This window comes from Cuculus canorus, chromosome 27, assembly GCF_017976375.1.
Source record: "Cuculus canorus isolate bCucCan1 chromosome 27, bCucCan1.pri, whole genome shotgun sequence".
NCBI classification, from domain to species: Eukaryota; Metazoa; Chordata; class Aves; order Cuculiformes; family Cuculidae; genus Cuculus; species Cuculus canorus.
The window spans coordinates 4,501,588-4,527,328 of NC_071427.1; the positions used below are offsets into that span (position 1 = coordinate 4,501,588).

The following is a 25,741-nucleotide window of genomic DNA, read 5'->3' on the forward strand; positions in this document are numbered from 1 at the left end:
AATCAGCCTCTGAAGTACGAGGAGCCCATTTTAATTCTGGGTGCAAATGAGTCACTGACAATCCTTGCAGCACAGTCATGTCAGAACACGGTTCACTCTCCTTTGTGTAAGAGGAGCTGGGCTGTGTTGCAACGCCAGCGTTTGTGGTGTGGGCTGGTCTTCATGACCCCATAGTGTGGTTTTATTTTCTCTTTCTAGTCTCTCCTCTGCAAAAGTGCTGAGCGGGCCTTATTTTACTTCAGAGACTGCAGGAAAGCACAGCGCTTAGCAAGGCTGGGTCAGTTCTTTCAGGGACCTTTGAAGAAAACCACAGCTTCAAGCAAGAGTCCCAGCAGGCGGACCCCATTTGTGGGAGCCAGCGGGCAAAGGAATAGAAGCAGCATCACTGGTTAATTTGTGGTTAAAGCAGTTATTGACATCCTTTGAGATTTGCCACTGATACCCCAGTTGCCGTAAATGCTGTGAGCAGGACTGGGTCACGGTAGCGGGGAATGGCACTGCCCGCAGCAGAGGCAGCGGTCAGCCTGTGCTCCGAAAGCAGAGACAGTTTTAGGAAGAGGATCAGATGATTTTCAGCTTTGACCTTAATTTCAGCATTGCTGGCAGCGGTGCCCATCTAACCTCTCTAGAAAAGCCACCAGCACTCAGGAACCTCAAAGATTAGAGCTGCTTTTGCAGATGGAGGCAGGGTTTTCCACCCACACAATTCCGATAGGTTGAGTGCCACAGCCACTGGCCATTCCTTGGTCAGTAACGCCGTGGGACAACGAGTGTATAGGTGATCCAAGCTACTAGAATTTGGAGATGTTTTAGAAAAGAAAGGAGAGTTAATTAAAACAGCTTCTGGTCTTTCCTGTACTTTCTATTTACTGATTTTTTCCATGAGGGCAACTTGGACTTTCAGGCAGAAGCTATAACTTGCAGATTAAGCAGCGCGCTGCTGGCTCTTTAACAGACATATTCATCTGGAAGTTTCAGCAGAACCAGCTTCAGTAATTGAAGTCCTTCGCAGCCTCACAGTTTCAGGTAGTCACGACCACATTTAAGAACCCAGTTAGTCTTGAGAAACACCGAGCGAGTGCCAAGTGCTCCCTCCAGCCAGCTGGCAGAGCCGCACGCAGCTGCAGCCTCTGCCCATGGGGACATGGTGCTCCTCAGCACTCAGGCCACCCCCACGCTTGACACCATTATCATGCCTACACCAAACGATCATGTGAAATAGCTACAGGCAGGTCTGGCGACACCGTCAACAGGAAGGGAATGCCCAACTGATCTGTCTGCCTCCCCAGGCACGTCCTGCTTCCCCCAGCATCGGCACGAGACAGCGGTGATGCTCAGGTGCACATCATGTGCATTCCCTGCGTGGCTGGGTGGGAGAGCCAGCTCCCACGGACCCCTCACGCAGCGCTGAGCTTCACCAGACAGAAAGCAGAAAAGAACTTCCACACCCAAAGCTACTCAGTCACAGATCAGAGACCCATGGTGTTGCCAAGAAGTCACCTCAGGGGTAGGAAAGATCCTTTAGGGAAGGACCTGAAGCCTCTCAGCTCTTTCCTGAGGTGCAGCAGATGCAGTACAACACTGTAAAATCTCACCTTTGGCCTCAAAAGGCCAAGACACCTCCCACCCACAGGTGAGGAAGAGCAGCAGAGACACAACGCAGCACTCTGTGTGTTCCCAGGAGCTGGAAAAGCCCCGTGAGTGCCGCTGGAGGAGCACAGTTCTGCCGCGTTAGCCCCTGTACTCCCTGGGGCCAGGAGCTCCAGGGATGGAGCCGGCTCCAAGCCCACCCTCCATCCTGGGGAAGGCTGCAAAGAGGGGCAATCTCAGGGAGGCCCCAACCCCACACCACAGCCATTCAAACGCCTCCACCAGCCCAGCCTTACCTGCTCCTCTGCTTCCCAGGCTGACAGAACAGGGAGTGCTGGCCTCGCCCGCATAAATACCCCACGGGCCTGACGGGCACCTGCGGGGGCCAATTGGGGCGCTGTGGGCGCGGGCCTGGCCAATGGGGCATGGGTGAGAAAGGGGGGCAGGAGGGGCTGTAGGGAGGCAGGCGAGGGGCTGGGGGACAGGGCTTGGTGGCAGGGGATTCTGTGTCCCCCCGGAAGGGACATACCTGCTGGGGCACCTCGGCATCCCTCTTGCAGGGGTCCATCCACGAGTGCTTTGGCCATGGCGCCATGGTGTGCATTGCCCTGTGGCAGCTGGGGATGAGGATGCTCCCCCAGGCGTGGTGGGGAGCTGAGGGACATGAGCACCGAGCCGAGGGACACGAGCACCGGGGCCTAGGGGATCTGCTCTGCCTCGAAACGCACTCGGCCCGTCCGCCTGCAGACACCACTCCTCTTTCCATGCCCTTGCCTGTCTTTGGTTTAAATCTTTGAGCTGGACAAGCGTGCTTGCTACTGTGTTGGCCCAAATGCACCACCTTGCTTCTGGGAGCCAAGAGAAGCTTGGCTGGAGCCTAAGCTGCTCCTGCAGACCTGGCTCACCAAGGTCTGTGCTGCTGGGGCCACGGCCTCAAGCGTGGGGCCTTGACCCTGCCATCCACACTGAGGTTGTGAAACATGGAATCATAGAATCACAGAATGGTTTGGGCTGGAATGTGCCTCAAAGCCCATCCAGATCCACCCCACTGCCATGGGCAGGACACGTCCTGCAGGATCAGTGTGCTCAAAGCCTCAAACCTGTCCTTAACATGTCCTCGGTCTGGGTTTAGCCGCAGCGGTGGAGCTGCGTGGAAAGGGGGTGCTGGGGCAGGAGTCCAGCCCCGGTTCCTCAGGCTGGGGCCCTGTTCCCCATGGGCAGGCAGCTTGTGCTGGGCGTTTACTGAAGAGCGGCTGCGTTAGCAGCGAGTGACATGGAGAGAGTCTATGGATGCTAAGAGCTCAGTACACCAATGCCTGCCCTTGGGCTGCCCTGTGCCATCGCAGACATTGTCAAGAAGGCCCAAAGAAGCAGGAGGTGGGATCTGCCCTGTGAAGATATCACTCAGCCGTGATGCTCTCTTGGGAAATCTCTCCTGCCCCGCAGCATGGGTGCTGTAACGACCCGAGGAGTAAGACACGCTCTCCCACTCTCAGCCCTTGCCTGATTAGGTGATGGTGAAATGTGCTGCTTCTTGAGTTTGTTGTGATTTTGGAGATAAAGGAGTGCCTTTGATTTTGTGCTTGCAGAGGGCCCAGAAGCGCAGGACTCTCAGTGCGGCTGGGGGAACTTTGGGCTCTTTAATAACAATGACCAATAACAAACATTTGTTAATGCTTTCCTTTTCCATTTGTGCTTTTTCATCTCCAGATCTCAAAAACTGGTTTGAAACCATCAATTAAGCTTCCTGTTGTCTGTTTTTAAGATCAGTGGGGGAGGAAACTGAGGCACAGGTAAGAATTATCTGAAGTCTTCTAAAGCTATTAAATTGATTGAGTCACCTTGTTTTCAGCCGGTGAATGCAGGAGATCTTGGGTCGCATTTCTGTGTTGCCCACAATAAGCCATGGAGACAGTGGAGCAGGAGGTTGTCATGCTGTTAAGCTGACAAAAATGTATACAATTGTCATGTTTTAGCTTTGAGGTTAAAAGGAATCCCCCTCTGTCCTTGAGTCAGACTTATCATGGAGGCCGGAGACCTTGAGGCCAGGTGCTCCTACCTTCTGCTGGAGACAGGACTGCTGGCAACGCCAGGGCTGGCCAGCTGTGTGAAGCTGAGCCTAGGAGAACTCCTGGGGATGGAGGTCTTGCACAGCCTCTCTGGGTATCAGATCTAGTATTGCACCTTGCTCCTAACAAAGGAGTTCCTAATGACTGCTCTGAACTTCCCAGCTACACGCTATGGTTTTGCCTCTGCCAAGAAGGCTTTTTGTGCGTTTGTCTGACATAAACTTCATATTCCAGCATGACCTAGGAGCCTTTCATCTAGCAAACTCCTTGTCAGGGCATGGTCCCTCCCTCGACCCTGCTCCCTTCACAGGGTAAACTGCAGGTTTGAAATGTTTGATGTCTTGTGCTAAATCTTAACCTGATCGGCAGGTGTCATCTGGTGGGCTTTAACGGTTGTGGTGTGTGTAGGGGAAAGAATAGGTGTTCTTGTCCATCTTCTGGAGATCTGATGAAGTGTGGTTTGTTTTTTTTCTAGGAAGCAAGCAATTACTCCCGTTTTTTTCTGGATGTTGGCCTGCACACAGACAGCGGCCGTCAAGAGCCAGTGATGAAATTGTCATTCAGGGTGTGAAGTGCCAGAGCAAGCCAGCACCGTTGTGGTGGTGATGGTGAAACTCTTTTTGAGGCAGGTTGCGTTTCATCCCCTAATTGGGTAAAAATTGCACGATCTGCGTGGTACATCTTCATGTGGCTTGTAACGTGGCACGGGTGAATGTGAGCAGCGGTGTCAAGGAGTTTACTTGAGTAACATCGATAATTATGATTAATGAGATGATAGTTAATACCTAAAGTGGAGCTTGAGATACTGGGTCAAAATACCAGTGCTTGGAGCCCGCGCTCACTGGCAGAGCTGCCTGCAGTGTCACGGTGCTGAACATCTGCAGACTGAAATTTTAGAGCAAAGTTTTTGATGAGCATTTCTGTGATTCTTGTTACTGTATAAACACCACCTATGTAAAGCCAAGATCATATCAGTTCTAAGAAGTTTGGTGGGTGTGCAAAGGCTGTATGAGGAAGCAAAGAAACGTGTTTGGGGAACAGAAAGGGAGTTGTGTTGGCTGGAGCGGACGAGCCCTGTGGCACTGGGCACTGCTTCCCACAAAAAGCAGCATCCTCTCAGTGGCTGCAGCCTTTCTGCAAATGCTGCATCCTCAAGACATGGGCAGCATCCTCCTGGCGATGCCCAGATGTAAACCCTGTCTTCCTGTGCCTGTTGGCAACCAGGAAACCCTGCTTCTCTGCAGCCCTGCTGCTGTCTTACAGCTCTCGCTTCAGCTGCATCCTGTGGTCTACATGTGGTTGAGGCCTCTCTGGCTTTGTGCTTCTTGCTTGTCCCAGTGCTTTTGGGTGGAGAGCACGCTGGTACGTGGAGGATTTGGAGGGCCAGGCCCTCATGCTGGGTCCCCACTGTAAGGCACAATTCCTTTCCCTGCTCCGTGGTGCGTCACAGCTAACCATCATCTCCCTGGGGACCGGAGGCCACATGTGACACTCAGCATCCCATCTGCCAGTGTTCATCCACTGCAACGGAAATGATCTTGTTGATCTTCCATGGCATTTACTCCATTAATAACCTGACATGATGCCGTGGGCACCTTCCCCCCCGGGCACACACAGCCACAGGAAAAGATGATTCAGGGGTGAGGCATGCATTGCTTTGATTTCTGTTCCTTGGTGAAGTCGAGCAAAGCCCTTGGGCTTCCAGCAAAGTGCTTGAGAAGCTCAGGTGTCTCTCTTTCAGGAGCTGCAGCACAGTGCTGTCCGGAGCCCACTGTGGGGACCGTCAGCCTGCGGTCTTTGCCATTCCTGGTTGTGCAAGGCCCACAAGATGTTTGCTGATGGCCATGGTCTCCACTGCCCCGAGACTTGTTTTTCCCACATTCCTTCTTCCTCTCCTCCACTGCTTCCCCTTGCTGGGAGTGAGTGGTCCTTGGGGTAGCAGCGGCAGAAGTATTTTCAGCTGTTACATCAGCTCCAAGCACTCTTTCCTGCTCATGCTGCAGCATCCTGTCCTGCAGCAGCAGTTGGTGCTCCTCACGCAGCTTCGTGAAGGCCACAGTTGAGTTTCCTTGAAGTGGTCCTGCAGCGCTGGGTGTCTGCATCCAGAGCAGAGCGACAGAGGCAGGGCTGTGGCAGAAGACTCCTTGCTGGATCCTGTCCTACACTACCTACCTGTTAATCTCCTTAACCGGTCTTCGTGTGACAATCTCTACCGGCAACGGCCTTCAGAGTGCTGTGGGCTTCTGAAAGCAGTTGTGACTGAGGTACCAAAAGCTTCAGCCCAGCTCTTGCTTTCTGCCACCCTTCCTGGTCTTTCCAGTCCTTCCCTCGTTCAGTGCTTGCTGCAACTCTCTGCTGCCCTCACTCTGCCTCAGCAGAGACAGGACCGGTGCTGCTGCTGCCTGCCTGCCCCTCTCACCCTGAGGGTTTCCCAGCCCTGGAGCAGGAAGGGCAGCTGGCAGCAGCTCAGGCAGGTTCCTGCCCTGACCTTACTGCAGGGAACAGCCGGACGCATTCCTGACTGCTCTCCCAGCCTTCCAGTTCCCCTCTCTGCTTGTTTCCAAGCTGCAGGATGGTTTCCTACACCTGCATCTGCTCCTCTCTCTGCTCCTGCTTTCCTGCCTCAGGTAGAGGAGGGGTGGGTTAACAGAATGCTGGTTGGGTTTTGATAGAGAAGAAGGTGGGCATCATCTGGGCCTGCCAAATGTCCTCTCTCAGGCCGTGCTGAGACCCTTACTCTTGCTTCCCCAGGAATCAGAAACACAGGCTTCCTTTGCACACCCCAGTCCTGGGGTTTGGTTAGCGTTACCCCAGTTATTTGGGAAGTGTAGAAGGGTCACAGAGGGCAGCAGTGGTCCTGGGCTTCAGCACCATCTCTGCGTTTTTGTCTTCTGAGAAGTGATGAAGATCTCATACAGAACATCTGCCTGTGAAGTAGAGAACACCTTTCTAATATATTTGCTTGACCTATTGTCGGTCTCTGCCGTGCAGACAATGATTTCACCAAGGCCAAGTATGTTTTTCCGTAGGGAAATCTAGAGAATCCAAGAGCCTCTTTGCTGCAGCAGCAGAGAGAAACTGCTTCTTCATAGAATCACAGAATCATAGAACAGTTTGGGTTGGAAGGGACCTTAAAGATCATCCAGTTCCACCTCCTGCCATGGGCAGGGACACCTCCCACTGGATCAGACTGCCCAAGGCCCATCCAACCTGGCCTGGAACCCCTCCAGGGATGGGGCAGCCACAGCTTCCCTGGGCGACCTGTTCCAGGGCCTCCCCACTATCATGGTGAAGAAATTCCTCCTTATGTCCAGTCTGACTCTGCCCTTCTCCAGTTTATCCCCATTGCCCCTCATCCTGTCCCCACAAACCTTTGGGAACAGTCCCTCCCCAGCTTTCTTGGAGCCCCTTCAGGTACTGGAAGGTCTCTATAAGGTCTCTTTGGAGCCTTCTCTGCATCTTCTTGCGAATGAATTCAACAATGCTTTAATTTTTCCTAAACTGGGCTGGATATCCCTGCTGGCGGGAGAAACAGGATATTGTTTCTGCACAGCATGGGGCATTTACCAAATGGCAGAACAGTGTTTTCAATCAGAACTGTAACTAGAGAAGTTACTAGAGAAGCCTACAAGAACTGGAAGGGAGGAAACTGAAACTCAGCCTTTTAGATAACTGCAAAGTGATCTTTTTGTTGAGGGTCTGTGGAAACTGAGGCTCTCAGGGCTTTATCTCACTCCCACCAAGTTCTCTGTACATTACTCTGGCAGCGCTATGGTTTTAGTAGGACAGGACCTTAAAAGGAGAGCATATATGATTTAACCTCTAATGAAATCAGTCTTCCACTACCAGAATGATCTAGAATGGGGCCTTATTTGTAGTGGTTTGCAGACCCAGCTGAACTGTGTGTAGGATGCAGCACAGTTTTGCAGTGTGTCGATTCGCTGAATGAGTAAGGGTTTCTCTAGCAAGTGGGCTGCTGGTTTCTGGCCACGACAGTTCCAGGGATGATGCTACAGGGATGCAGCGATGACCCAGAGCCTTTTGCTTGAACAGTTGTGTCTTCCAGTAAGAGCACATTCCCTGCGCTGCCGTGGGGGCTGTGGAGGGCAAAGGGATGTGTGTGTGTGTGTGTGTGTTACACACTTGGGTCCACTTGTAGTTGGGCCTCAAATGGATACGAGGTGGGTGAAATGCAAGGCAGTGAGGTGCTATCAGGAATGTGTTTAGTGTCCCAGCGTGTGTGACGTGGACGCTAACTGCTCAAAAATACAGTCCTTGTATATCATAGAATAGTTTGGGTTGGAAGGGACCTTAAAGCCCATCCAGTTCCACCCCTGCCATGAGCAGGGACACCTCCCACTGGCTCAGGCTGCCCAAGGCCCATCCAACCTGGCCTTGAACACCTCCAGGGATGGGGCAGCCACAGCTTCCCTGGGCAACCTGTTCCAGGTCCTCCCCACTCTCCTGGTGAAGAAATTCCTCCTTATGTCCAGTCTAACTCTGCCCCTCTCCAGTTTATCCCCATTGCCCCTCGTCCTGTCACCACAAGCCTTTGGGAACAGCCCCTCCTCAGCTTTCCTGGAGCCCCTTCAGGCACTGGAAGCTGCTCTAAGGTCTCCTTTGAGCCTTCTCTTCTCCAGGCTGAACAAGTCCCACCGTCTCCAGCCTGTCCAGGTCCCTCTGGATGACATCCCGTCTTTCCAGAGTGGCAACTGTACCACTTAGCTTGGTGTCATCTGCCACTTCCTGGAACATGTCCATGAAAGAAGGGCCAGGTCTGTATCTTAACGTGGCTTATTTTGAGCTTCTTATGGTGCGTCTGTGGAGATGCGATGAGGAAAAAAAGTCTGAAGGAGGGTGATAAAGTCTGTCTTTAAACGGCCTGCATCTGGCAGTCAAGAGGAATGTGGGTTCTTCTCTGTTCTGGGCAGCAGAATATGGATCCATATATGCTCTTACGCAACACTAATTGGAACTTTAGGCAAGGAGTCCCCAAACTGAGATGCTTTAGGCCTGTAACCTATCCTGCTATGGGTGAAAATGGTTTTTCCACTATCCAGCCTCTCCTCCTGCTCTCTGCCAGGTCTGTAACGTTTGGTGACCCTCTCAGGCCGCGGGAAGGGCTGACTGCTGTTGTAGGTCAAGGTTAAAACTTGAGTGCATCTACAAGGGGAGCAAACGAGCTTCTGGCAAGGCAAATCCCATGGATCTGGGAGGAAACGAAGGGCGAGTGCCGCGGTGGCAGGCCAGGCTCAAGGCTTTGTGCGCTGACACGCGCCCCTCACCTCTGGCTCAAACCTAACGCAGGCCAGCGACCTCAACCCGCGGCTGAGCCACGGGAGCCCCAACGTGTCCGAAGAGAGGAGGGTACGGGGAAGGGGCGCCCGCCACTTGGGAGGCTTCCGCGTGCCGTGTGCGTCCTCCTCGGCAGCCGGCGACCCCGGGGGGACTGCATCCCCGCTCCTGCGTGCGAACGCCAGAGGTGAGCTCTGCAGCTGGGGGCACACGGGAAATGCCGCTCAGCGCGCGTCTCCGGCCTCGTGTTCTCCGCGGCGGGGCCTTGGCGGGTCGCAGTGCCCGTGCGCCTATTCCGGCCGCGCCGAACCCGCCGCCATTCCCGCGGCCTCTCTGCCCCCGCACCACCCGCTTCCATGCTTTTATCTTCCTTTTCAGCTGGATTCTTTGAAGAAAGGGCTTGCTAACCCCCTGCTCTCAGCTCGCTCCGGCTCATCGCCGCCTGGAGCAAACTTTATGGCGTTGGGTCTCCTCGCCGTGTTGGCGAACCCGCGCCGCCCGTGCTGCCGCCGCGTGTGTTTCTGGCACGCGGGACGCGTTTTCATGAGCGGGGCCATACAGGAGCCCCCGGACCGGGGCGTTGGAGGCCTCCTACAGATCGCTCCGATTATTCGGGTTATTATTCTGATTATTTGGGTTATTATTCTGATTATTCGGGTTATGATTGAGATTATTATTGCGATTGTTTGGACCGTTTGCATCCCGGCGGGGCTGCGCTGCTGCCGGCATCCCTCCGTTCTCCACTCCCGCGGAGGCTCTCGGCCCCGTTTGGACGGGCTTTGGGTTCGTGCCCGGTGCCGGGAGCCCCGGGGGTGCCCGTTTCCCCGCGGCCCCCCCCCTCCCGCCCCCGCCGCCCCGCCCGCCCCGCCCGCCCCGGCCAATGGGCGCGCGCCGCCCGCCCGGCGCTGTTTCCGCGCCAAACGCGAACGCGGGGAGAGCGCGGGCGGCGGCGGCTCCGCCACGGTGAGTGCGGGCGGGGGGCGCGGGGCCGTGACAGCCCCCGGGCGGCGCGAAACGGAGCGATCGGGCCGGGCCGCGAGCGGCGGCGCGGGGGCTCCCGGTGCCCGCGTGTCCACCGAGCCGGTGCCCGTGAGCCCCGTGGAGCCGGGGGCCGAGCCCGTGCCGTGCGGGGGCCCGTGTCCCCGCGGGCCGCTGGCCGAGCCCGTGTCCCCGCGTGTGTCCGTGTCCCCACGAATCGGTGGCCGAACCGGTGCCGGTGTCCGCGTCCCCGCGGGTCGGGTGCGCGGGAGCCCCCGCGCAGCCGGTGGCCGAGGCCATGCCCGTATCCCCGCGGGCCGGTGGCCGGGCTCGTGCCCGTGTCCCCGCGGGTCGGCTGCCCGTGAACCCCCGTGGAACCGGTGACCGAGCCGGTGCGGGTGCCCGTGTCCCCGTGGGTCGGTGACCGCGCCCGTGATTTTCGGGGTGCGGATGCTGGTGTCCCCGCGGGGCAACAGCCGAGCCGGTGCCCGTGTCCGTGCCCCCGCGGGCCGGTGGCTGAGCCGGTGCCCGTGTCCCCGGGGTGCGGGTGCCCGTGGGTCGGTGGCCGAGCCCATGCCCGTGTCCCCGCGGGTCGGTGGCCGAGCCCGTGCCGGTGCACCCCCGCGGGCCAATGGCCGTGCCCGTGTCCCCGGGGACGATGCCCGAGCCGGTGCCCGTGTCCCCGCCCCCCCGGGCCGTTCTTGGGGCGGCGGCTCCTTTAAGAGCGCCCTCCCTTCCTCTCTCTCTTCCCCCCCCGCCCTTTCTCTCATTTGCATAATCGCGCGAGACTTGCCCCCCTCGAGGGGCGGGGCCGCGTTTCAATTGTGGCGCGAGATGCAGTTGGCGCGCGCCGCCCGCGGGACGCGAGAGCGCAACAAAGCCGTTAGGCGCGGCGCGGGGGGGGGCGGGGGGCGGGGCCAGGCGCCGCGCAGCCAATGAGCGCGCGAGCCGGCCGGGCCGGCGGCCAATGGCGCGGAGGCGGCGCGGGGCGCGGGGCCCGGCTCGCCCGGAGCTGCGGCGCCCGCGGGGACCCCCTCCGCCGGTGCCGGGCTTTGACGCCTCCCGCTCTGCCCCGCCGCTAGCAGGACCGGCGCCATGTGGATCCAAGTGAGAACGATGGACGGGAAGGAGACGCGCCGCGTGGATTCGCTCTCTAAGCTCACTAAAGTGGAGGGGCTGCGCCTCAGGATACACGAGGTGTTCGGCGTGGAGCCCGGCCGGCAGCGCCTCTTCTACCGCGGCAAGCAGGTACCGCGGGGCGGGGGGGGGCGGCATGGAGCACGGCGGGGGCGGCCCCGAGCACCGGGAGGGGAGATCGGCCCTACAGCATTGGGGGGAAGGGGCTCTGACAGCCCCGGGAACGGGGGGGGAGGGGGCAGCCCGGGCCCCGAGCACGGGGAAGGGGGGGCACGGGGGGGGCGAGGGCTCTGACAGCCCCGGGCACGAGGCGGGGGGCGGCCCCGGCCCCTCGGTACAGGGCTGGGGAGGGGGGGTCTGACAGCCCCGGAGACGGAGCACGGGGAGGGGGGTACGGGGGGGGTGCAGCCTCAGCCCCTCCATACAGCGGGGGGAGCTCTGACAGCACCGGACACGGAGCACGAGAAGAAGAGCATGGGGGAAGGGGTCAGCCCCGAGCACGGGGAGGGGGGGAAAAAGTGACCCCGAGAATGGGGAGGGGGGTTCAGCCCCACGGGGTGGGGAGTCAGCCCCGGTTCCGCCGTATAGACGGGTGTGGGGGGCTCTGACAACCCCGGAGCAGGCGGGGGGGCAGCCCCGAGCATAGGGATGGGGGCTCTGACAGCCACGGGGAGGGGGTGCACGGGGGGGCAGTGCTGGTCCCTCCTTAGAGGGGATTTGGGGGGGGGTCTGACAGCCCCTCTGTGCGGGGATGGCGGTGCAGCCCCAGCCCCTCAGCGGCCGCAGCCCCCCCTGCTCCCCCATAGCCACTTCCCTCCAGCTGGGAAGGGAGATTTTAATTAACTTTTTTTTTTTAATTGCCTGAAAATGGGATGTTTTGCCGCCATCTAGTGATTCCTAGGCTTCCTTCCCACTGCTCCGGCGAGGAGAGGAGGCAGCAGGACAGTGGGTTTGTTTTATTAGTTACAAAGCTTTTTTTCCCCCATATTATTTTCATCTCGCGTGTTGCTGTTCTGCCTCGACATCGCGTTTGCACAGTCCGAAAGCACAGGTAACGCCAACGGGTTTGTGGTCTGGTGCTTGAAGTCTTTGAGCCTTGTGGGGTTTGCTGCTCGGAAAGCCATAAAGATCCCGTTTCCCACTTTTCTTCAGGAACGGGAATAGCAGCTTGTGATTTTTAGGTTCTTCTCTTTATATCAGAATCCCATCAGGTGCAGAACTCGCTGTACGATCCCGAGCGTCTCCGTGGCACGTTCCGTTCTCCACAGCGCGTTTGCTGTCACAGTTGTACGACAGCTCTTTTCTTCCACATGTGCTAATTATTATCTCAAGTAGCTTTAAAGACATCTGAAGCTGTTTTCAAGTGCATTTTCCATATCCTGTGTGGTACCACACTGCTAATGGCATAGGCAAAGGAACTTCTGAGCCGGTGGCTGGTTGTTCGAAGCGATTCATTTCAGAAGTAGCGGGTACTTCAGGCTGCAGCTGGAGTGCGGTGAGGTGGGTGGAGCTAAGCAGTTCCTTCTAGTCACTTTTTCCCACTTTCCACTCTGTTTTGGGATGATGAGAGCTACTCGTACGTTGTAATTAGCAGGTGTGACTGTAGGGTATGGAAATGCACGTGGACTGCCTTTAATCCTACCGAGCGTGGGTACCAGTACAGTGAAAATAGAGGCTTGTAGGAATAGGTAGCATCTCCGGAGGGCTCCCGTCGGCTTGTTTCTGATGTGTTGGTGTAGAGGGGGGTGCAGCAATCACCTGTTTGTGGTTGTAGATGAGGTGATAAGGGAGGATTGGGCCCAGGCACCAACTGTCAGCTCCGCTTACAGTGAAGTCTGTGGGTAACCAAGGTCAAACAGATTTTCCAGTAGAGGTGATAACTTTTTTCATTGAGGATGCACTTGCTTTACAAAGACGATTCCTCTCTCTGTCATTCCAACGTTAGTTAGGCGTGGTTTTAGGCAGAACCATTTGTCTAGGATGATCTAACCTCATTCCCCTCTAACCTCATTCTCCTGCTGCACCCATTCGTGCTTTTGGAGTCATTAGAAATGTTCAAATTCTTATTAGTTAATATTTTAAAACAATGTTGGGAAAATACTTTTTAATTAAAAGCCGTCATCCTTTGATAGAGGTACATCCTCGAGTGCTTGGGCTGCCCTTTGCACTCCTGCAGCCTCGTGTCCTGCCTGTGTTCTCTGCTTTCCCATCACTGTTGTCACCTGTGTTCTCTGGTCCTCACGCCTGTTGATAGTGATACCAAACCTATGGTACTGTCTCTCTCTTGAGAAGAAACAATCCATTTCTGGTTTGTTCTCGTACATCTCGATGAGTTTTCATCTCTGAACCAGAAAAAGTCCAGATCACTTCCTCTACAGTCAGATTTCCAGGGATTGTTCCATAGCCATTTGATGCCATAAGTCAGAGCTGAATTATCATAGTGATTCCTGCAAAGGGTGAATTTTTGTGGTTTTGCTCTGTTTCCCCCTGATAGAGAACAAAGCTCTGGGGATTGCTTTTTCTGGTGGTTTGAGCTGGAAGGGGATGATCATTTCCTGTACAATTCCTTAGTCAGACCTTAAATATGTGGTGGAGCTTGTCTGAACTTCTGATGGCGCTGTGGCCTCAAGTGCTATGCTTTAACTCTGGATCGGCAGCGCTCCCCACAGTCACAGCGGGGTAACCGAGACCTTCTTGGGTCCCACGAGCTCCTCTTGCTTTCTGCACGGCTGGGATCTTGATTTGACTGCGGACGATGCCAGGCTTGTAAAACAAACTCTTAAAATTAGAGCGGGTGTGAAATCGGGACATGCCTGGTTACGCTCGCAAGTGATTGGGTGGTTTCAAGTTGAAACCTGGGTCTTTTGATTTTACTTGCAATGGAAAAACTGTGTGCATTAAGGAAAAGAGAACTTTTCTGTATGTAAAGTGGAATTATCTTCAAATTCTCATAGCAGTCTGGGGGATCTGTATTTCCTTCTTCCCAGAACTGATAGTCTTAGGGAATGTACTGCGAATCTTTTTGGATCTCCCAGGATGCTGTGGTGTGATTTGAGTAGCGAGGCTGCTGCAGCACAGGAGTCTTGTTTGGCTCGCTTAGAGTCTGTTGAAAAAAGAACATTTTAAATAGGAAGAGTGACCGTCGGTCAGTAACGGCGATGCTGAGGCACTGCCAGGTTCCCTGCTTCTTAATGGTTTTCAAGCAACGTAGTCTCTCTTGGTGCGTCGGGACAGTTCGGCCTGACAGGGGAATGAAATAACCAGATGATTTGATGCTTTCCCCACAGATGGAAGATGGTCACTCCCTCTTTGATTACAGCGTTGGACTGAACGACATCGTTCAGCTCCTGGTCAGACAAAGCCCAGCAGTGCTTCCTGCTGTTAGCAAGGAAAAGGATCCGGAGCTCTCGGACACGGACTCTGGCTGTGGCTCAGGCCAAAGCGAATCTGACAAAAGCTCCCACAATGAGGAAGGAGCCGTGGAGCTGGCGGGGCAGCCGAGCACCGCGGAGCAGCCCGACTGGACGGACCCAGGCTTTGGCCTCTACAAGGCGAGTCATTGCAAACCGGGATTGCTTCGGGCTGTGCTTCGGGCGGGAATTGTTTCTCTGTAGTTGGGAATTGCTGAAACAATTTTGTGCCCAAGTGTGCGGGTGTTTTCTTTTTTTTTCTTAAACCCTCCAAGAACAAACAAAAATACCGACCAACCCTCAAACCAATGAACTGTGACATGTTGTAGGTCAAAATGTTTTTTCATTTTATCCTTTTAACTAGAACCACAATGCATTAATTGATTTAAAATAAAAAGAGCACTTGGAGTGCCTGTTTCCACTTAAAAAAGAGGTCTCAATATTTTTGCTTGGAGTCACAGCATTTGTCAAAGCTGAAACTCTTGAACGAACAAAAGAAAACCTCAGCCAGCGGCTCAGAATCATTTCACTTGTCTGTTTCAATTGGATTTTACTACTGATGTAGTGATGTCTTTGCCAGAATATGAGCAAGACAGTTCTGAAAGTCTGTTACAGACTAACTCATAGTGTTTTGTGGTAGATGAGAATGCTGGTTTTGCACACATTGATGTAAAATGGGTTTTTCGCTTTAGAGAGTCAGCCTATGAAGGGTGTAGGTGGTGCACAGCAGGATCGGGGAGGCAGAGGGAATCTTGATATATCTTGATAATGGTGAAGCTCTGGAGATTTAACAATCTTCAAGTAGGCTTTGAAATTAAAGCTTAGTTTGAAATCCATTTTGGTGAGCTGTATGCTTTCCTTTGCGTAGATCAATGACTTGGTCGATGCTCGAGATATGAACATGGGAGCGTGGTTTGAAGGCAAGGTTGTAAATGTAACCAGAAGAAAATCTGCCAGTGCATCAGCGAACAGTGGCACAGATCCCGATGAGCTGACAGGCGTTCCTGAAGAAGATGTGATCTATCACGTGAAATACGAAGAGTGAGTTTTGTCACCTCCTTGACTATTGAAGCCATTCGGATCACGGTGTTGACGGGAACTTTTATTGTAGAGATTCACGAGGTCAAATGGAACGGGGCTTACACAGTAATTGCATTTATCGAGCCCTCTTAACTGATTTTGTCTTAGAATTGGCATTCCAAATAGATTTCTGGGGGGCTGGAATAATGTTTTTGGAAATATGAAGTGCTGTTATCCGAGTTTTAAATGGGATACAATAGTGGTGAGGTTGGACTGCCCAACTCTGGCTGTGTCTGTGTGGGAGGAGGTTTTAGTCTTGGTGGCATTTTTGTGTCTTGCACGGCATCGTTTCTTAAATCGACTGGTCTGGATAGAATCCATCACTGATAAGAACTTGTGATGCCAAATCTGATTTTCCTTCTCTGTCTCCCCATGCCTCCCTTCTACTTCAAGTTACCCAGAGCATGGAGTGGTAGAGCTGAGTTCGAATGATGTACGGGCTCGCGCACGGACTATTTTGAAGTGGCACGAGCTGGAAGTAGGACAGGTGGTGATGGTCAACTATAATCCTGATGATCCGAAAGAGAGGGGGTTTTGGTACGATGCGGAGATTCTGGAAAAAAGGGAAATGAAAAAGAACAAGGAGATAAATGCAAAGATCTTACTTGGGTAAGCAAATTCATAATGTGGAATAATTCCTCAACCAATTAAACAATCCATGAGGTGTGAGTGACTCTGAAAGCACCGATGCAGCAGAAACCGCGCTGGGGAGAGAGGAAGGGGCTGTTCTGGGTGATTCCCTTTGTCATGCTGCACTTCTCATTAATTCCACTGGAGGAGGGTGCTTGAAGGAGTCGCAGGGCTTGCTGCTCTGTGGATTCACATGATTCACATTGTGCTGGGAGGATGCGAGGCCCATGTTTGCCAAGAGGCGAAGAATTGTCTCTTTTAATGATCCATAATGGTAATACAAAAACCTCGGTATCGTATTCTGTGCTGGATGTGAAAATGTCCACTGAACCCTCCCATTCTCTTCTGAAGGAGAAAATGACCCCGCGTTGCATACAAGGGACTGTCAACTTCAGGAGATAAAGAAGTATTTTTTTTCATGTTGGATAAGCTTCACAGGTTTGCTGGAATATTCCCCCTTTTTCCCTCTCACCACAGTGATTCTGACTTTTAGACTGTAAAATAGGAGAAGCGTTTGTTGGAAAGAGGGAGAGCTGTTACTAATGATAAATGGAATGCTATAGGTGCTGGGAACCTCATGAGATGAGAAGGGGTGCCTTTAATTACATTAAAGTGATTTGATTCCTGGTGATGCCATTGTGCCCCTGTCCAAGATGATATGATGCTGTGACAGGTTTCTTGTGATACAGGAATAACGGCTGACCAGGCTGCGTTACCGGTGTCTGTGCACAGCTGTGAATTCATGCCTTGTAATGCTTTCGAAGCCTGACCTTTTTGACTTTTATCACCTTCTCCTTGCAGGGAGGCTGGTGATTCCCTCAATGACTGCACAATTACGTTAGTGGATGAGATTTATAAAATCGAAGAACCAGGCAGTGCCTCTCCATTTAGCACCGGTCCATTAAAACGTGAGTCTGTTGCACAGTTCTTGTACGTCTCAGTCTTTCCTTGTGCTGTTCTGCTGATGGGTGGGCTTCGTGGGGACCAGAAGTCTAAGAGTTCGCAGACACTTGTAGCTGTGACTCCTTTGACCATTTCCTCTGTATCCTGACGCTTCCTGGCATCTGAAGTTGGCTGTGGTTTCCGTTTGCTGACAGGACAAAATGGACCCGTGTGTAAAGCTTGTAAGGACAACCCAAACAAGACCTGCAGAGTTTGTGCGTGCTACATCTGTGGAGGTAAACAAGACCCAGACAAACAGCTGATGTGTGATGAGTGTGACATGGCTTTCCACATCTACTGTCTCAGCCCTCCCCTGAGCGCTATCCCGGATGATGAGGACTGGTAAGTTCAGAGTATGGGTGTGCTATTGCAATTATCTCCTAATTAGGAGGAGGCAGTGAGGTCTGGGACTCCAGGCTGCACTTGGGTGGCGACACTGACTGTATGAGGGGACAAGATGCTTGTTTGGGTTTGGGTTTTGGTAGGGCTTCCTGTCTTTTCTCAAGGATCGGTTCTGTGAGAGCATATTTTAAGCCAGTGGCTGTCAAAATTTTCCCTAATTGTCGGGTCTGTGTGCCCATCTGAAGAGAAGTGCAGCTGTCTGTAAACCAAATGCAAACTTGAGGCCAGGAAGGCTTTAACGTGTTTAATGGTGTTTAGGGGTCACTCGCAGGTGGTCCCTAAGCCCCAGCACGGTACTAGGCCGGTGATAGAGACTGATGTATGTAGGAGATGTTTATGGTGATAGGTACAGATTGTGGAACATAGCCGTATATGTGTACAGGCAGCGAGATACAGTGTGTTACTCCTCATGACCAGCATTCTGTACAGTGATTTTTGGTTACAGCTCATTACCAGACGTCTCTGCGATGGCTTAGAGGGTTGTGCAAGGGTGCTGGCTAATACAGCTCTAATTCCTGCACAGAGAGTAGTTTCAGTATCCTGTCTAGTTTCGCATGGAATCATTGTAACATTAACTTGGTATGTTTTGAGGAAATAATCTTTTAGTTTAAGGCTTTGCTACTGGCTAATTCTTGTTGGTGACTTTAGGTATTGTCCTGAATGTCGGAACGATGCAAGTGAGGTGGTTTTAGCAGGAGAGAAGTTAAAAGAAAGTAAAAAGAAGCAAAAGATGGCATCTGCGAATTCGTCCTCGCGGAGAGACTGGGGCAAGGTCAGTTCTACAGCCGTTGTTTTGAATAGCGCGTTTGTGCTCTGTTGTTCCGGGCTGATTGCTCTTGCTCTGTCAAACAGGGCATGGCGTGTGTGGGTCGCACAAAGCAATGCACCATTGTCCCCTCGAACCACTACGGACCAATTCCTGGGATTCCGGTTGGCACCATGTGGAAGTTCAGAGTTCAGGTATGGAGCTGAATCCTGGCCTGAGCCGCTGAAGGAAAAATGAGAACGATACGGTTCTTAAGCGGAACCTGAAAGGGTTGGTTTGGGGGTGTGTGTCCCTGGATCTGTAGGTGGAGAAAGGAAAGGACGCTGGCTTTGTTGAGACCAACTGTTCCGTAACTAATGCCACATTGTCCAGCCATTTCACCTGTTTGCTTCCTTTGGTGCTTTTTTGTGGGACTCCAAACGCCCAAACCAAACATACTTGGTTGCAGTGGTCTCTCCTGGACATGTGCAGTGTCTCCTCTTGTTCTGCTGGGAAGGGGCTCTCAAGTATCGAGATAAATTAAACAGGAGGTTTTCTCTCCCTGTTAGAAACTTGGGGAAGAAAAAGCCCTGAGCTATTCACATCTTGTTTTCAAGTGTTAAGTGAAGGTTGCTGTCTTTCAAAACCAATACCCTTAATTTAATTTTAACCATTTAATTTTGATACCCTGCATTATCCTAAAATTCCTGGAGCTTTTTAAATCAACAGCCTCTGTGAGAACGATCCAAATGTCTAAAGTGACATCACAAAAACCATCCCTGTGTTCAATTTACTGAAATATTCAATGGCTTATTTTTCAAAAGCATATTTGTTTTGCCTCTACCTGGAGCTTTTTGGAGGACAGCGGTGAGAGCTGTTTCACCCTATAACATATGCAGAACAAATCTGAGATAGCACAATTGGTTAATTCAGTTCCAAGACCAATATTGTTCGTGGCCCGTTGGCAGCTGTTGCCTAACAGACGTTTTTCTCTTTCCAGGTGAGCGAATCCGGCGTGCACAGGCCGCATGTAGCAGGCATACACGGCAGGAGCAATGACGGTGCCTATTCCTTGGTCCTGTCTGGAGGCTATGAGGATGACATCGTGAGTGAACCCTCATTATTTATGTCTAAGAACCAATCGACCTTGTAGTAAAAACAAAGACTTGGCTTTGCGTACTTTTCACACTCTACATCGGCTCTTTCTCCATCTCGACAATATTTAATGTTCTTCAGAAGGAAATGAGGCAAAGGAAAACTCCAGCCTAGTCCAGAAGCAGGGTCACCTAAACCAAGTGTAGCATCCAGGCGTCATCTTTTGATCGAGGAGTCCCGAGCTACCTGTTCAGGGTCTCCGGCGCATCCCCAGTTGAGCATCTCATGATGGAGGTTGCCAGACCTCCAGGGGCAAAGGCTCCACTGCTGAATGTGCTCTCAGGTTCTGTGAGGCAAACCAGAGCTGTCTGGGGCTGCTCCAGGCTCTGCTGCTTGTCCTTGCCCGTCAGCAGTGCGTTGCTGGCCTGCACCCTCACCCCTCACGCCTGCTGAAGTTTGCGCAAGGCAGTGCTGCGAGGCTCAGCAGCCGCTCGACGTTCTGACCGTGAGGTCTGGTGGCAACGCATGTCCTGAGGCGCAAGTCAGAATCACAGAATGGTTCATGTCATCCGGGCTTTATCTAGAGCGTGCCTCTGCCCTTCCCAGCAGATTCCGGGAGCGCCGCGCTGCTCTTGGCTCTGTTTTGGTGTGTGATGAGGAAGCAGTTGTCCCTCTGACTCCTCTCTTGGCAATACAAGGAAGAAATGGAGACGGACTGGGTCTGGGAGCTTAAATGAAAGAAGCGCCTTTCTTTTTCCAGAATACTGCATTAAAGCTTCTTGATTAAATGACTCTTCTGCTTTTACTGAATTATGTTTGTGAAGTGTTGAAACTATCCGTGTACATTTCAGGATCACGGGAATTCCTTCACGTATACAGGGAGCGGAGGCCGTGATCTTTCTGGGAACAAACGCACAGCGGAACAGTCGTGTGATCAGAAACTCACCAACATGAACAGGTCAGCAACACCTGCGCTCCATTCCCAAACTTGATAGCTCACAATCTTATCACCCTGGAAAATGGTTTCTCCTGTTTGTAGCAAAACTGGCTCAGTGGAGAGACTGTCAAAATGATGTTTGAGTGTGTAGTTAGGTGCAGCTACAGCAGGAAAACACCTCTTACAGTGCTCTGTTAATAAAAGAGTCATCAGTGGTATCAGTCTCGCATGTAATATTGACTGAAACTTCAGGAACAGAGCAATAAATCAGTGCAGGAGTTTTCAGGCTCTCCTGAAGGCCTTTGCTGCCCCAGGTCACTTGTAATTCTGCACTGTTACTCTTAAAAATCAGTGTGGGCTTGATTCCCCCTCGGATTCGCAAGAGTCCTGTCTGCTAAACACACTGGTCTGACTGCGCTTTCTCTTGCAGAGCTCTGGCTCTGAACTGCAGTGCCCCCATCAATGACAAAAATGGAGCCGAGGCCAAGGACTGGAGGGCTGGGAAGCCGGTCCGAGTGGTGCGGAATGTCAAAGGAGGCAAGCACAGCAAATATGCTCCTGGAGAAGGGAACAGATACGATGGGATCTATAAGGTAAGAAAGGTTTGAATTCACCTACTGAAATAGGAAAAGACCTTTGGGTGAAGGCTGAGAGGTTCTCAGTGTGTGATGGACTCGCATCTGACTCTTCTAGGTTGTAAAATACTGGCCTGAGAAAGGGAAATCTGGATTTTTAGTGTGGCGCTACTTACTTAGGAGGGATGATGAAGAGCCTGCTCCTTGGACCAAAGAAGGAAAGGACAGGATGAAAAAGCTAGGCCTAACGATGCAGGTACTCTTTTGGAACACGATCACGTTTCCGGGGCACAGTGAAATTAATGGGTAGCAGCGGGCTTTTATTAGACATTCTTACTGATGATGATACTTACCCAAGGATTGAGATGGCCTCCTGTAGACTGAGGGGCACGTGTGTCTGTTCAGTTGTGGGGCCTCTGGTTTTACATTAGCGGGTGAAACGGGCAGAACTCCCTGCCTGGTATAGGATTTCTGTAGTTGGAGTACGGGCTTTGCAAGAGCAGGGATCTGTTCCTTAAAACAGACACCCCGCAGAGCAGCCCTCCCAGGGCACGTTTGCATTGGATGCTTTGTGGTTTGTGTTTCCCTGCAGTATCCTGAAGGGTATTTGGAAGCTATGGCAAACAAAGACAAGGAAAAAGAAAATGATGGAGATGAATTTGATACCCCAGGAAAAGGGAAGAGGAAAAGGAAATCAGCAGGTTTGTGGAGTAGACAAGAGGATGTAGGAAGCTGTGTAGATTTCTGTGCATTTCACCCAGTTACTCTTTTCTGGTTTGTTTTTGTTTGTTTACAGGTGGGGAGGAAAAACTCATTAGCTCTCCTACAGGGACTCCAAAGAAAACTAAAGTTGAGCCATACAAGCTGACTTCTCAGCAAAAATCTCTTATAAAAAGTGATGAAGCCAATGAAAAACTATGGAATGAAGTACTAGAAGCTCTCAAAGATGGACCGGTATGTCCTGCTTCTTTTTCTCAGCAATAAAGTGGCACCTAGCCACTACACTCAAACCTCTTGTCTGCGTTAAAGCAGCAGCATCAGACCCCCAGCACTGTTCGAGTGTGGACACCCCCAGCAGAACGTGAAAGTGCTGTTTGTGGGCACTGGGACTTGTTTTGTGTTACTGTTTTTTCACTTGTTTAGCTTTCTAGAAAAACTCTTATGGTTCAAGGAATCCCTTGGGTGTAAGGTGGGGTGGGGAGGTTGGCTGTACCTATCAGGGGGCAGCAGCGATCAGTTGATTCCAATGTTCTCTTCCAGAAATTTCTCAGTAAAGTGGAAGAGGCCTTCCTGTGCATCTGCTGCCAGGAGGTGGTCTTCCGGCCAGTCACAACCGTCTGCCAGCACAACGTCTGCAAGGTGAGCAGTGGGTACAGCTCCTCCGCCAGGTGCCGCTGGGGCAGCGAGCCCCGAGCCAGCTCCTTCAGCAGCGAGAGCACAGGGAGGGGGTTGGTGTGTCTGATTTTGCCAGCGGTGTGTCTTTCAGCAGGAGTCAGGTTTACATTACGTGGTATAACTATGATTGATGAAAGTCCTATGGCGTAGGAAAGCCTTTAAAGAAAGTTTGACTGCTGCACTGCTACTGTCTGATTCTGTAAAGGGTGCTGAGCGCTTCTCTGGGGCTCAGCCACACTGTGGGGGGACCCTGGTGGATCCAGCAGGGCTGCAAGGGCCTGAGGTTTGGTTTAGGTGTTGAAAAACAACACGAAGCATGAGCCTCAGTGAAGTGTGAGCCCCACCGTTTCCACCCGCTGCGGGGAACTCTGGCTCTTTAGAAATGCAGTGGAATAAAACACCTCTGCTGCATGCCTGACCTCCACGCCCAGGGCTGTGGGCTCTGAGGTGCATGTAACGCACGAAGCTTTCTCTCCCGCCACCAGCCTTGCGCTGCGCTCAGCCTCCCTCAGCTCTTGTTGATCCCTGGGTGAGCCAGGCTGTGAAAGGACTCTCTTTGGGAGCTTTGTAGGATGAGCCAAGCTGCAGATCTCTATTTCCTAACCAGTTGGTATGTGCTGTCCTTTCCCAGGACTGCCTGGACAGGTCCTTCCGAGCCGATGTGTACAGCTGCCCCGCCTGCCGCTACGACCTCGGCAAGAACTACACCATGCAAGTGAACAAAACACTGCAGACCATCCTCACCCAGCTCTTCCCTGGATACGGCAATGGACGGTGACTCCGTAAAGCACTTCTAATTTTCTTTTGTTCAAACTTAATGGGTTTTCAATGGGCTTAATTTAAAAAAAAAAAAAAAGTAGTCTGTGTTCTCTCAGACCCCTAAAAAGTTTAAAGTCTTCCTTGTTTTTAAAAAACTATAAACTTCAAGGAATATCCTTTTGTATGTTTGTGGGTTTTGTTTTTATTCTAAATGTTGAACTCTGCATCTGTGTCCCCCCCCGCCCCAAACTGCCATTCATCAGCACAAGATTATACTCATCAGCACAAGATTCTATTTTAACGGACTTAGAGATGCTCCTGGTAAGGCTGCTAACGTTTCCAAATGTTCTCAGAGTGCCCTTTGGCCTCTGCTTTTTTCTATAAATTGTTTTTTTTCTTATAAAAAAAAATGGCTTGGTTGCTAGAACAATCTTCACTGCTTGGGGATTTGGCCATAAAGGCGGAGTTGAGCATCACCTTGGCAGCATTTTGATGCTCTGTTTGTCCAAGATGGTTCCTGGCTTATGATCTTTTCATCACAAATGAGTATTTGCTAATTTTTTTGAAAGAACTGTTTTTTTTATACATTTGACAAACCTATCAGAAGCCATTTCCTGCTCATTTTGTATATCGAAAAACTCAAGCTGCTTGCGTATCGCCGAGCGGTTGGAGCAATATGAAGTACTACCTCAGTTGGACTTCTTCCGTGCGGGGAACTGTTTGATCGGCCAGGTGCTGTCTCCAATCCAGATGTGCCATTGGGAATATCCTAAAGCCATTCCTAAGTGCCTTTTGTCCTTTTCCGAAAGACTGGGCTCGGAATCACCATCTCTGTCCTTTTTAGAAGCACTGAATTGTTTAAACATGCCAGCCGGAGTTCATTCCTTGGGTCACCCAGAACGCTGTAGCTGCATGCAATTAGTGTGGATTTGCAGGCTGCCAGGTTTCCTCTAATGCCGGGTATATAACGGTAACGTGATTTCTATTCCTTGTTTTGCTGCCTTTCTGCCTGGAAATGGAGAATAACTAATTCTGACTGGTTTAGGGCTTTTTTTGTTGTACGTGACAGCGAGAGGTTTCTGTGAAGGGGCGGTTGTCCTCTACCATGGCCAAAGTTTGCGGTCCCATACCTCAGCCAGACAAGGATGGTTTTAATCACACTTCACTGCAGACAGACTGGAACAAATGTGCTTATTTTTGGTTTACTTAACTCTTACCCTTTTTAAAATTATAGTGTTAATATGTTAGGGAAAAAACGTTTTATAGTGTTTTTGCTGAATTTGTCAAATTTTTGTACAATGTGCAAGTTGAAGTTCTCAAAATAAATATCTTTTCAGATGAAAGCGGACTGCCTTCCTTTAATTCTTTTTATCGGAAGCGGGTTTCCAGACCTAATTGCTTGTGCAGAAATGGGTATTTATGTTCCACTATGCAAAGCCTTTTACTTTCTTGGGCTGTTTTCATTGTGATTTTTCACTACAAAGAAATCGGGGGGGAAATACTGACTCTTGATATTCTTGTCTTTACAATATTTGTTTCTAGGCACCAGTGAAATTAATATTCAGCTGAAAAAAACAGAGCTTCCCCAAATCTCTCTCCTTTAGGACATAACTTGTGTTCCATTTCCACAGTCCTAATATCCAAAGATCAGCCCGCACTTGGAGTTGTCTGCATGTTGAATGAATAAACCCAAACTGTCCGTGCCGCGTCGTGTGTCGCATCGGAGGTGTTCCCAGCAGGCAGCGAGTGTCTCCTCCAACTCGCTGCACCTGGAAAACACCGAGGTTTTCACTGACCAGTGCAGGTGAAGGAAGAAAACACACAGGGATGGAAGATGTTGCAAACAAAAGCTGTGGCCCTGAGCAGCACTCACGCGCTCTGCCCCCTCTGAAACAAGTTTAAGGTTAGTACTAACACGGAACACTTCCAGTTTCAGGTATTTAAGTTTCATTGAAACATCCTTCAGCTTTTTATCCTCTATTGTCATAAGAAGGATTTGGCACGAGCAGGTGAAACAAAGGAAGTGTGTGTGTGTGTATCGGAATTGACAGAACCTACTGCTGACTTCCTTGGTGTGCAGGCTTTGTTGTTTAGAGTTTGGAAAACAAATTCTGTTTTCCTACACCAGTCTGTGCTGTGAGAAATTCTAATTGGCTCAGTAGACACTGGATAATGCAGATCTCGACGTAAAGCTCTGCTTACCACACGCGGAAGTGAGCTGGCACGGAGCTTGGGCTGGAGGGGCCCTGTGTTTATTGGCAGAGATCGTTAGGGAAATGCTCTCTACTTGTGTATGTTTGTGTGGTGAAATTCTGAAGGCAATATCCAATTGATTTGGGTAAAATCAGTGTTTTATAGATAAGGAATTGGAAAGAAAGAACAATAATGCTGCAAAAGAACCGAGGCATGGATCTTCTATTTTGGGAATTCCCATCTTGCTTCCCATGAAGTGCACAATCTCTGTGCTCTGCACAGTTTAATTGAGCACAAATTAAGAAATGCCCCTGGTAGTTCTTTATCCTGGCAGGCTTCCCAGGCCCTGGAACGGAGCCCCTGGGGGGAGTTATCTCCTCATGATGAGCATCCCACCTCCCCTGCAGAATGAACCCCCCCCCGGGTGACCCCTCACCCCTAGAGTGAGCATCCCCTGTCAGTGTGAACCCCCTGTGTCAGCGTGAATCCCCCCTGTGGGAGCATCACCC

The 25,741-nt window shown here is 51.7% G+C and overlaps 2 protein-coding genes across 9 annotated transcripts in view; one reads left to right on the top strand and one right to left on the bottom strand.

Annotated features, from left to right (window-relative positions):
* LOC104060979 (perilipin-3-like) overlaps nucleotides 1-1,901 on the bottom strand; it is a 7,138-nt gene extending 5,237 nt beyond the window's left edge. For both annotated transcript variants that reach the window (XM_054049935.1, XM_054049933.1), the window contains exon 1: nucleotides 1,887-1,901. The gene's annotated coding sequence lies outside the window, so the exon portion shown is untranslated. The remainder of the gene's footprint in view (nucleotides 1-1,886) is intronic.
* Nucleotides 1-24,247, top strand: part of UHRF1 (ubiquitin like with PHD and ring finger domains 1) — a 26,911-nt gene extending 2,664 nt beyond the window's left edge. For 2 of the 7 annotated variants that reach the window (XM_054049927.1, XM_054049926.1), the window contains 18 exons: nucleotides 3,301-3,383; nucleotides 4,135-4,284; nucleotides 11,018-11,180; nucleotides 14,357-14,620; nucleotides 15,348-15,520; nucleotides 15,953-16,168; nucleotides 16,991-17,097; nucleotides 17,287-17,473; nucleotides 18,182-18,305; nucleotides 18,386-18,493; nucleotides 19,279-19,383; nucleotides 20,225-20,331; nucleotides 20,741-20,903; nucleotides 21,004-21,141; nucleotides 21,478-21,586; nucleotides 21,682-21,839; nucleotides 22,146-22,244; nucleotides 22,912-24,247. In XM_054049927.1, the coding sequence (XP_053905902.1) occupies nucleotides 4,265-4,284; nucleotides 11,018-11,180; nucleotides 14,357-14,620; nucleotides 15,348-15,520; nucleotides 15,953-16,168; nucleotides 16,991-17,097; nucleotides 17,287-17,473; nucleotides 18,182-18,305; nucleotides 18,386-18,493; nucleotides 19,279-19,383; nucleotides 20,225-20,331; nucleotides 20,741-20,903; nucleotides 21,004-21,141; nucleotides 21,478-21,586; nucleotides 21,682-21,839; nucleotides 22,146-22,244; nucleotides 22,912-23,058 (2,388 nt within the window). In that variant the 5' untranslated portion in view covers nucleotides 3,301-3,383; nucleotides 4,135-4,264 and the 3' untranslated portion in view covers nucleotides 23,059-24,247. Of the gene's footprint in view, nucleotides 1-3,300; nucleotides 3,384-4,134; nucleotides 4,285-8,993; nucleotides 9,142-9,857; nucleotides 9,918-11,014; nucleotides 11,181-11,938; nucleotides 12,121-12,178; nucleotides 12,570-14,356; nucleotides 14,621-15,347; nucleotides 15,521-15,952; nucleotides 16,169-16,990; nucleotides 17,098-17,286; nucleotides 17,474-18,181; nucleotides 18,306-18,385; nucleotides 18,494-19,278; nucleotides 19,384-20,224; nucleotides 20,332-20,740; nucleotides 20,904-21,003; nucleotides 21,142-21,477; nucleotides 21,587-21,681; nucleotides 21,840-22,145; nucleotides 22,245-22,911 lie in introns of those variants that run through there. The other 5 variants (XM_054049930.1, XM_054049928.1, XM_054049929.1 and 2 more) reach the window with 5 other exon arrangements.
* The last annotated feature ends 1,494 nt before the right edge of the window (nucleotides 24,248-25,741 follow it).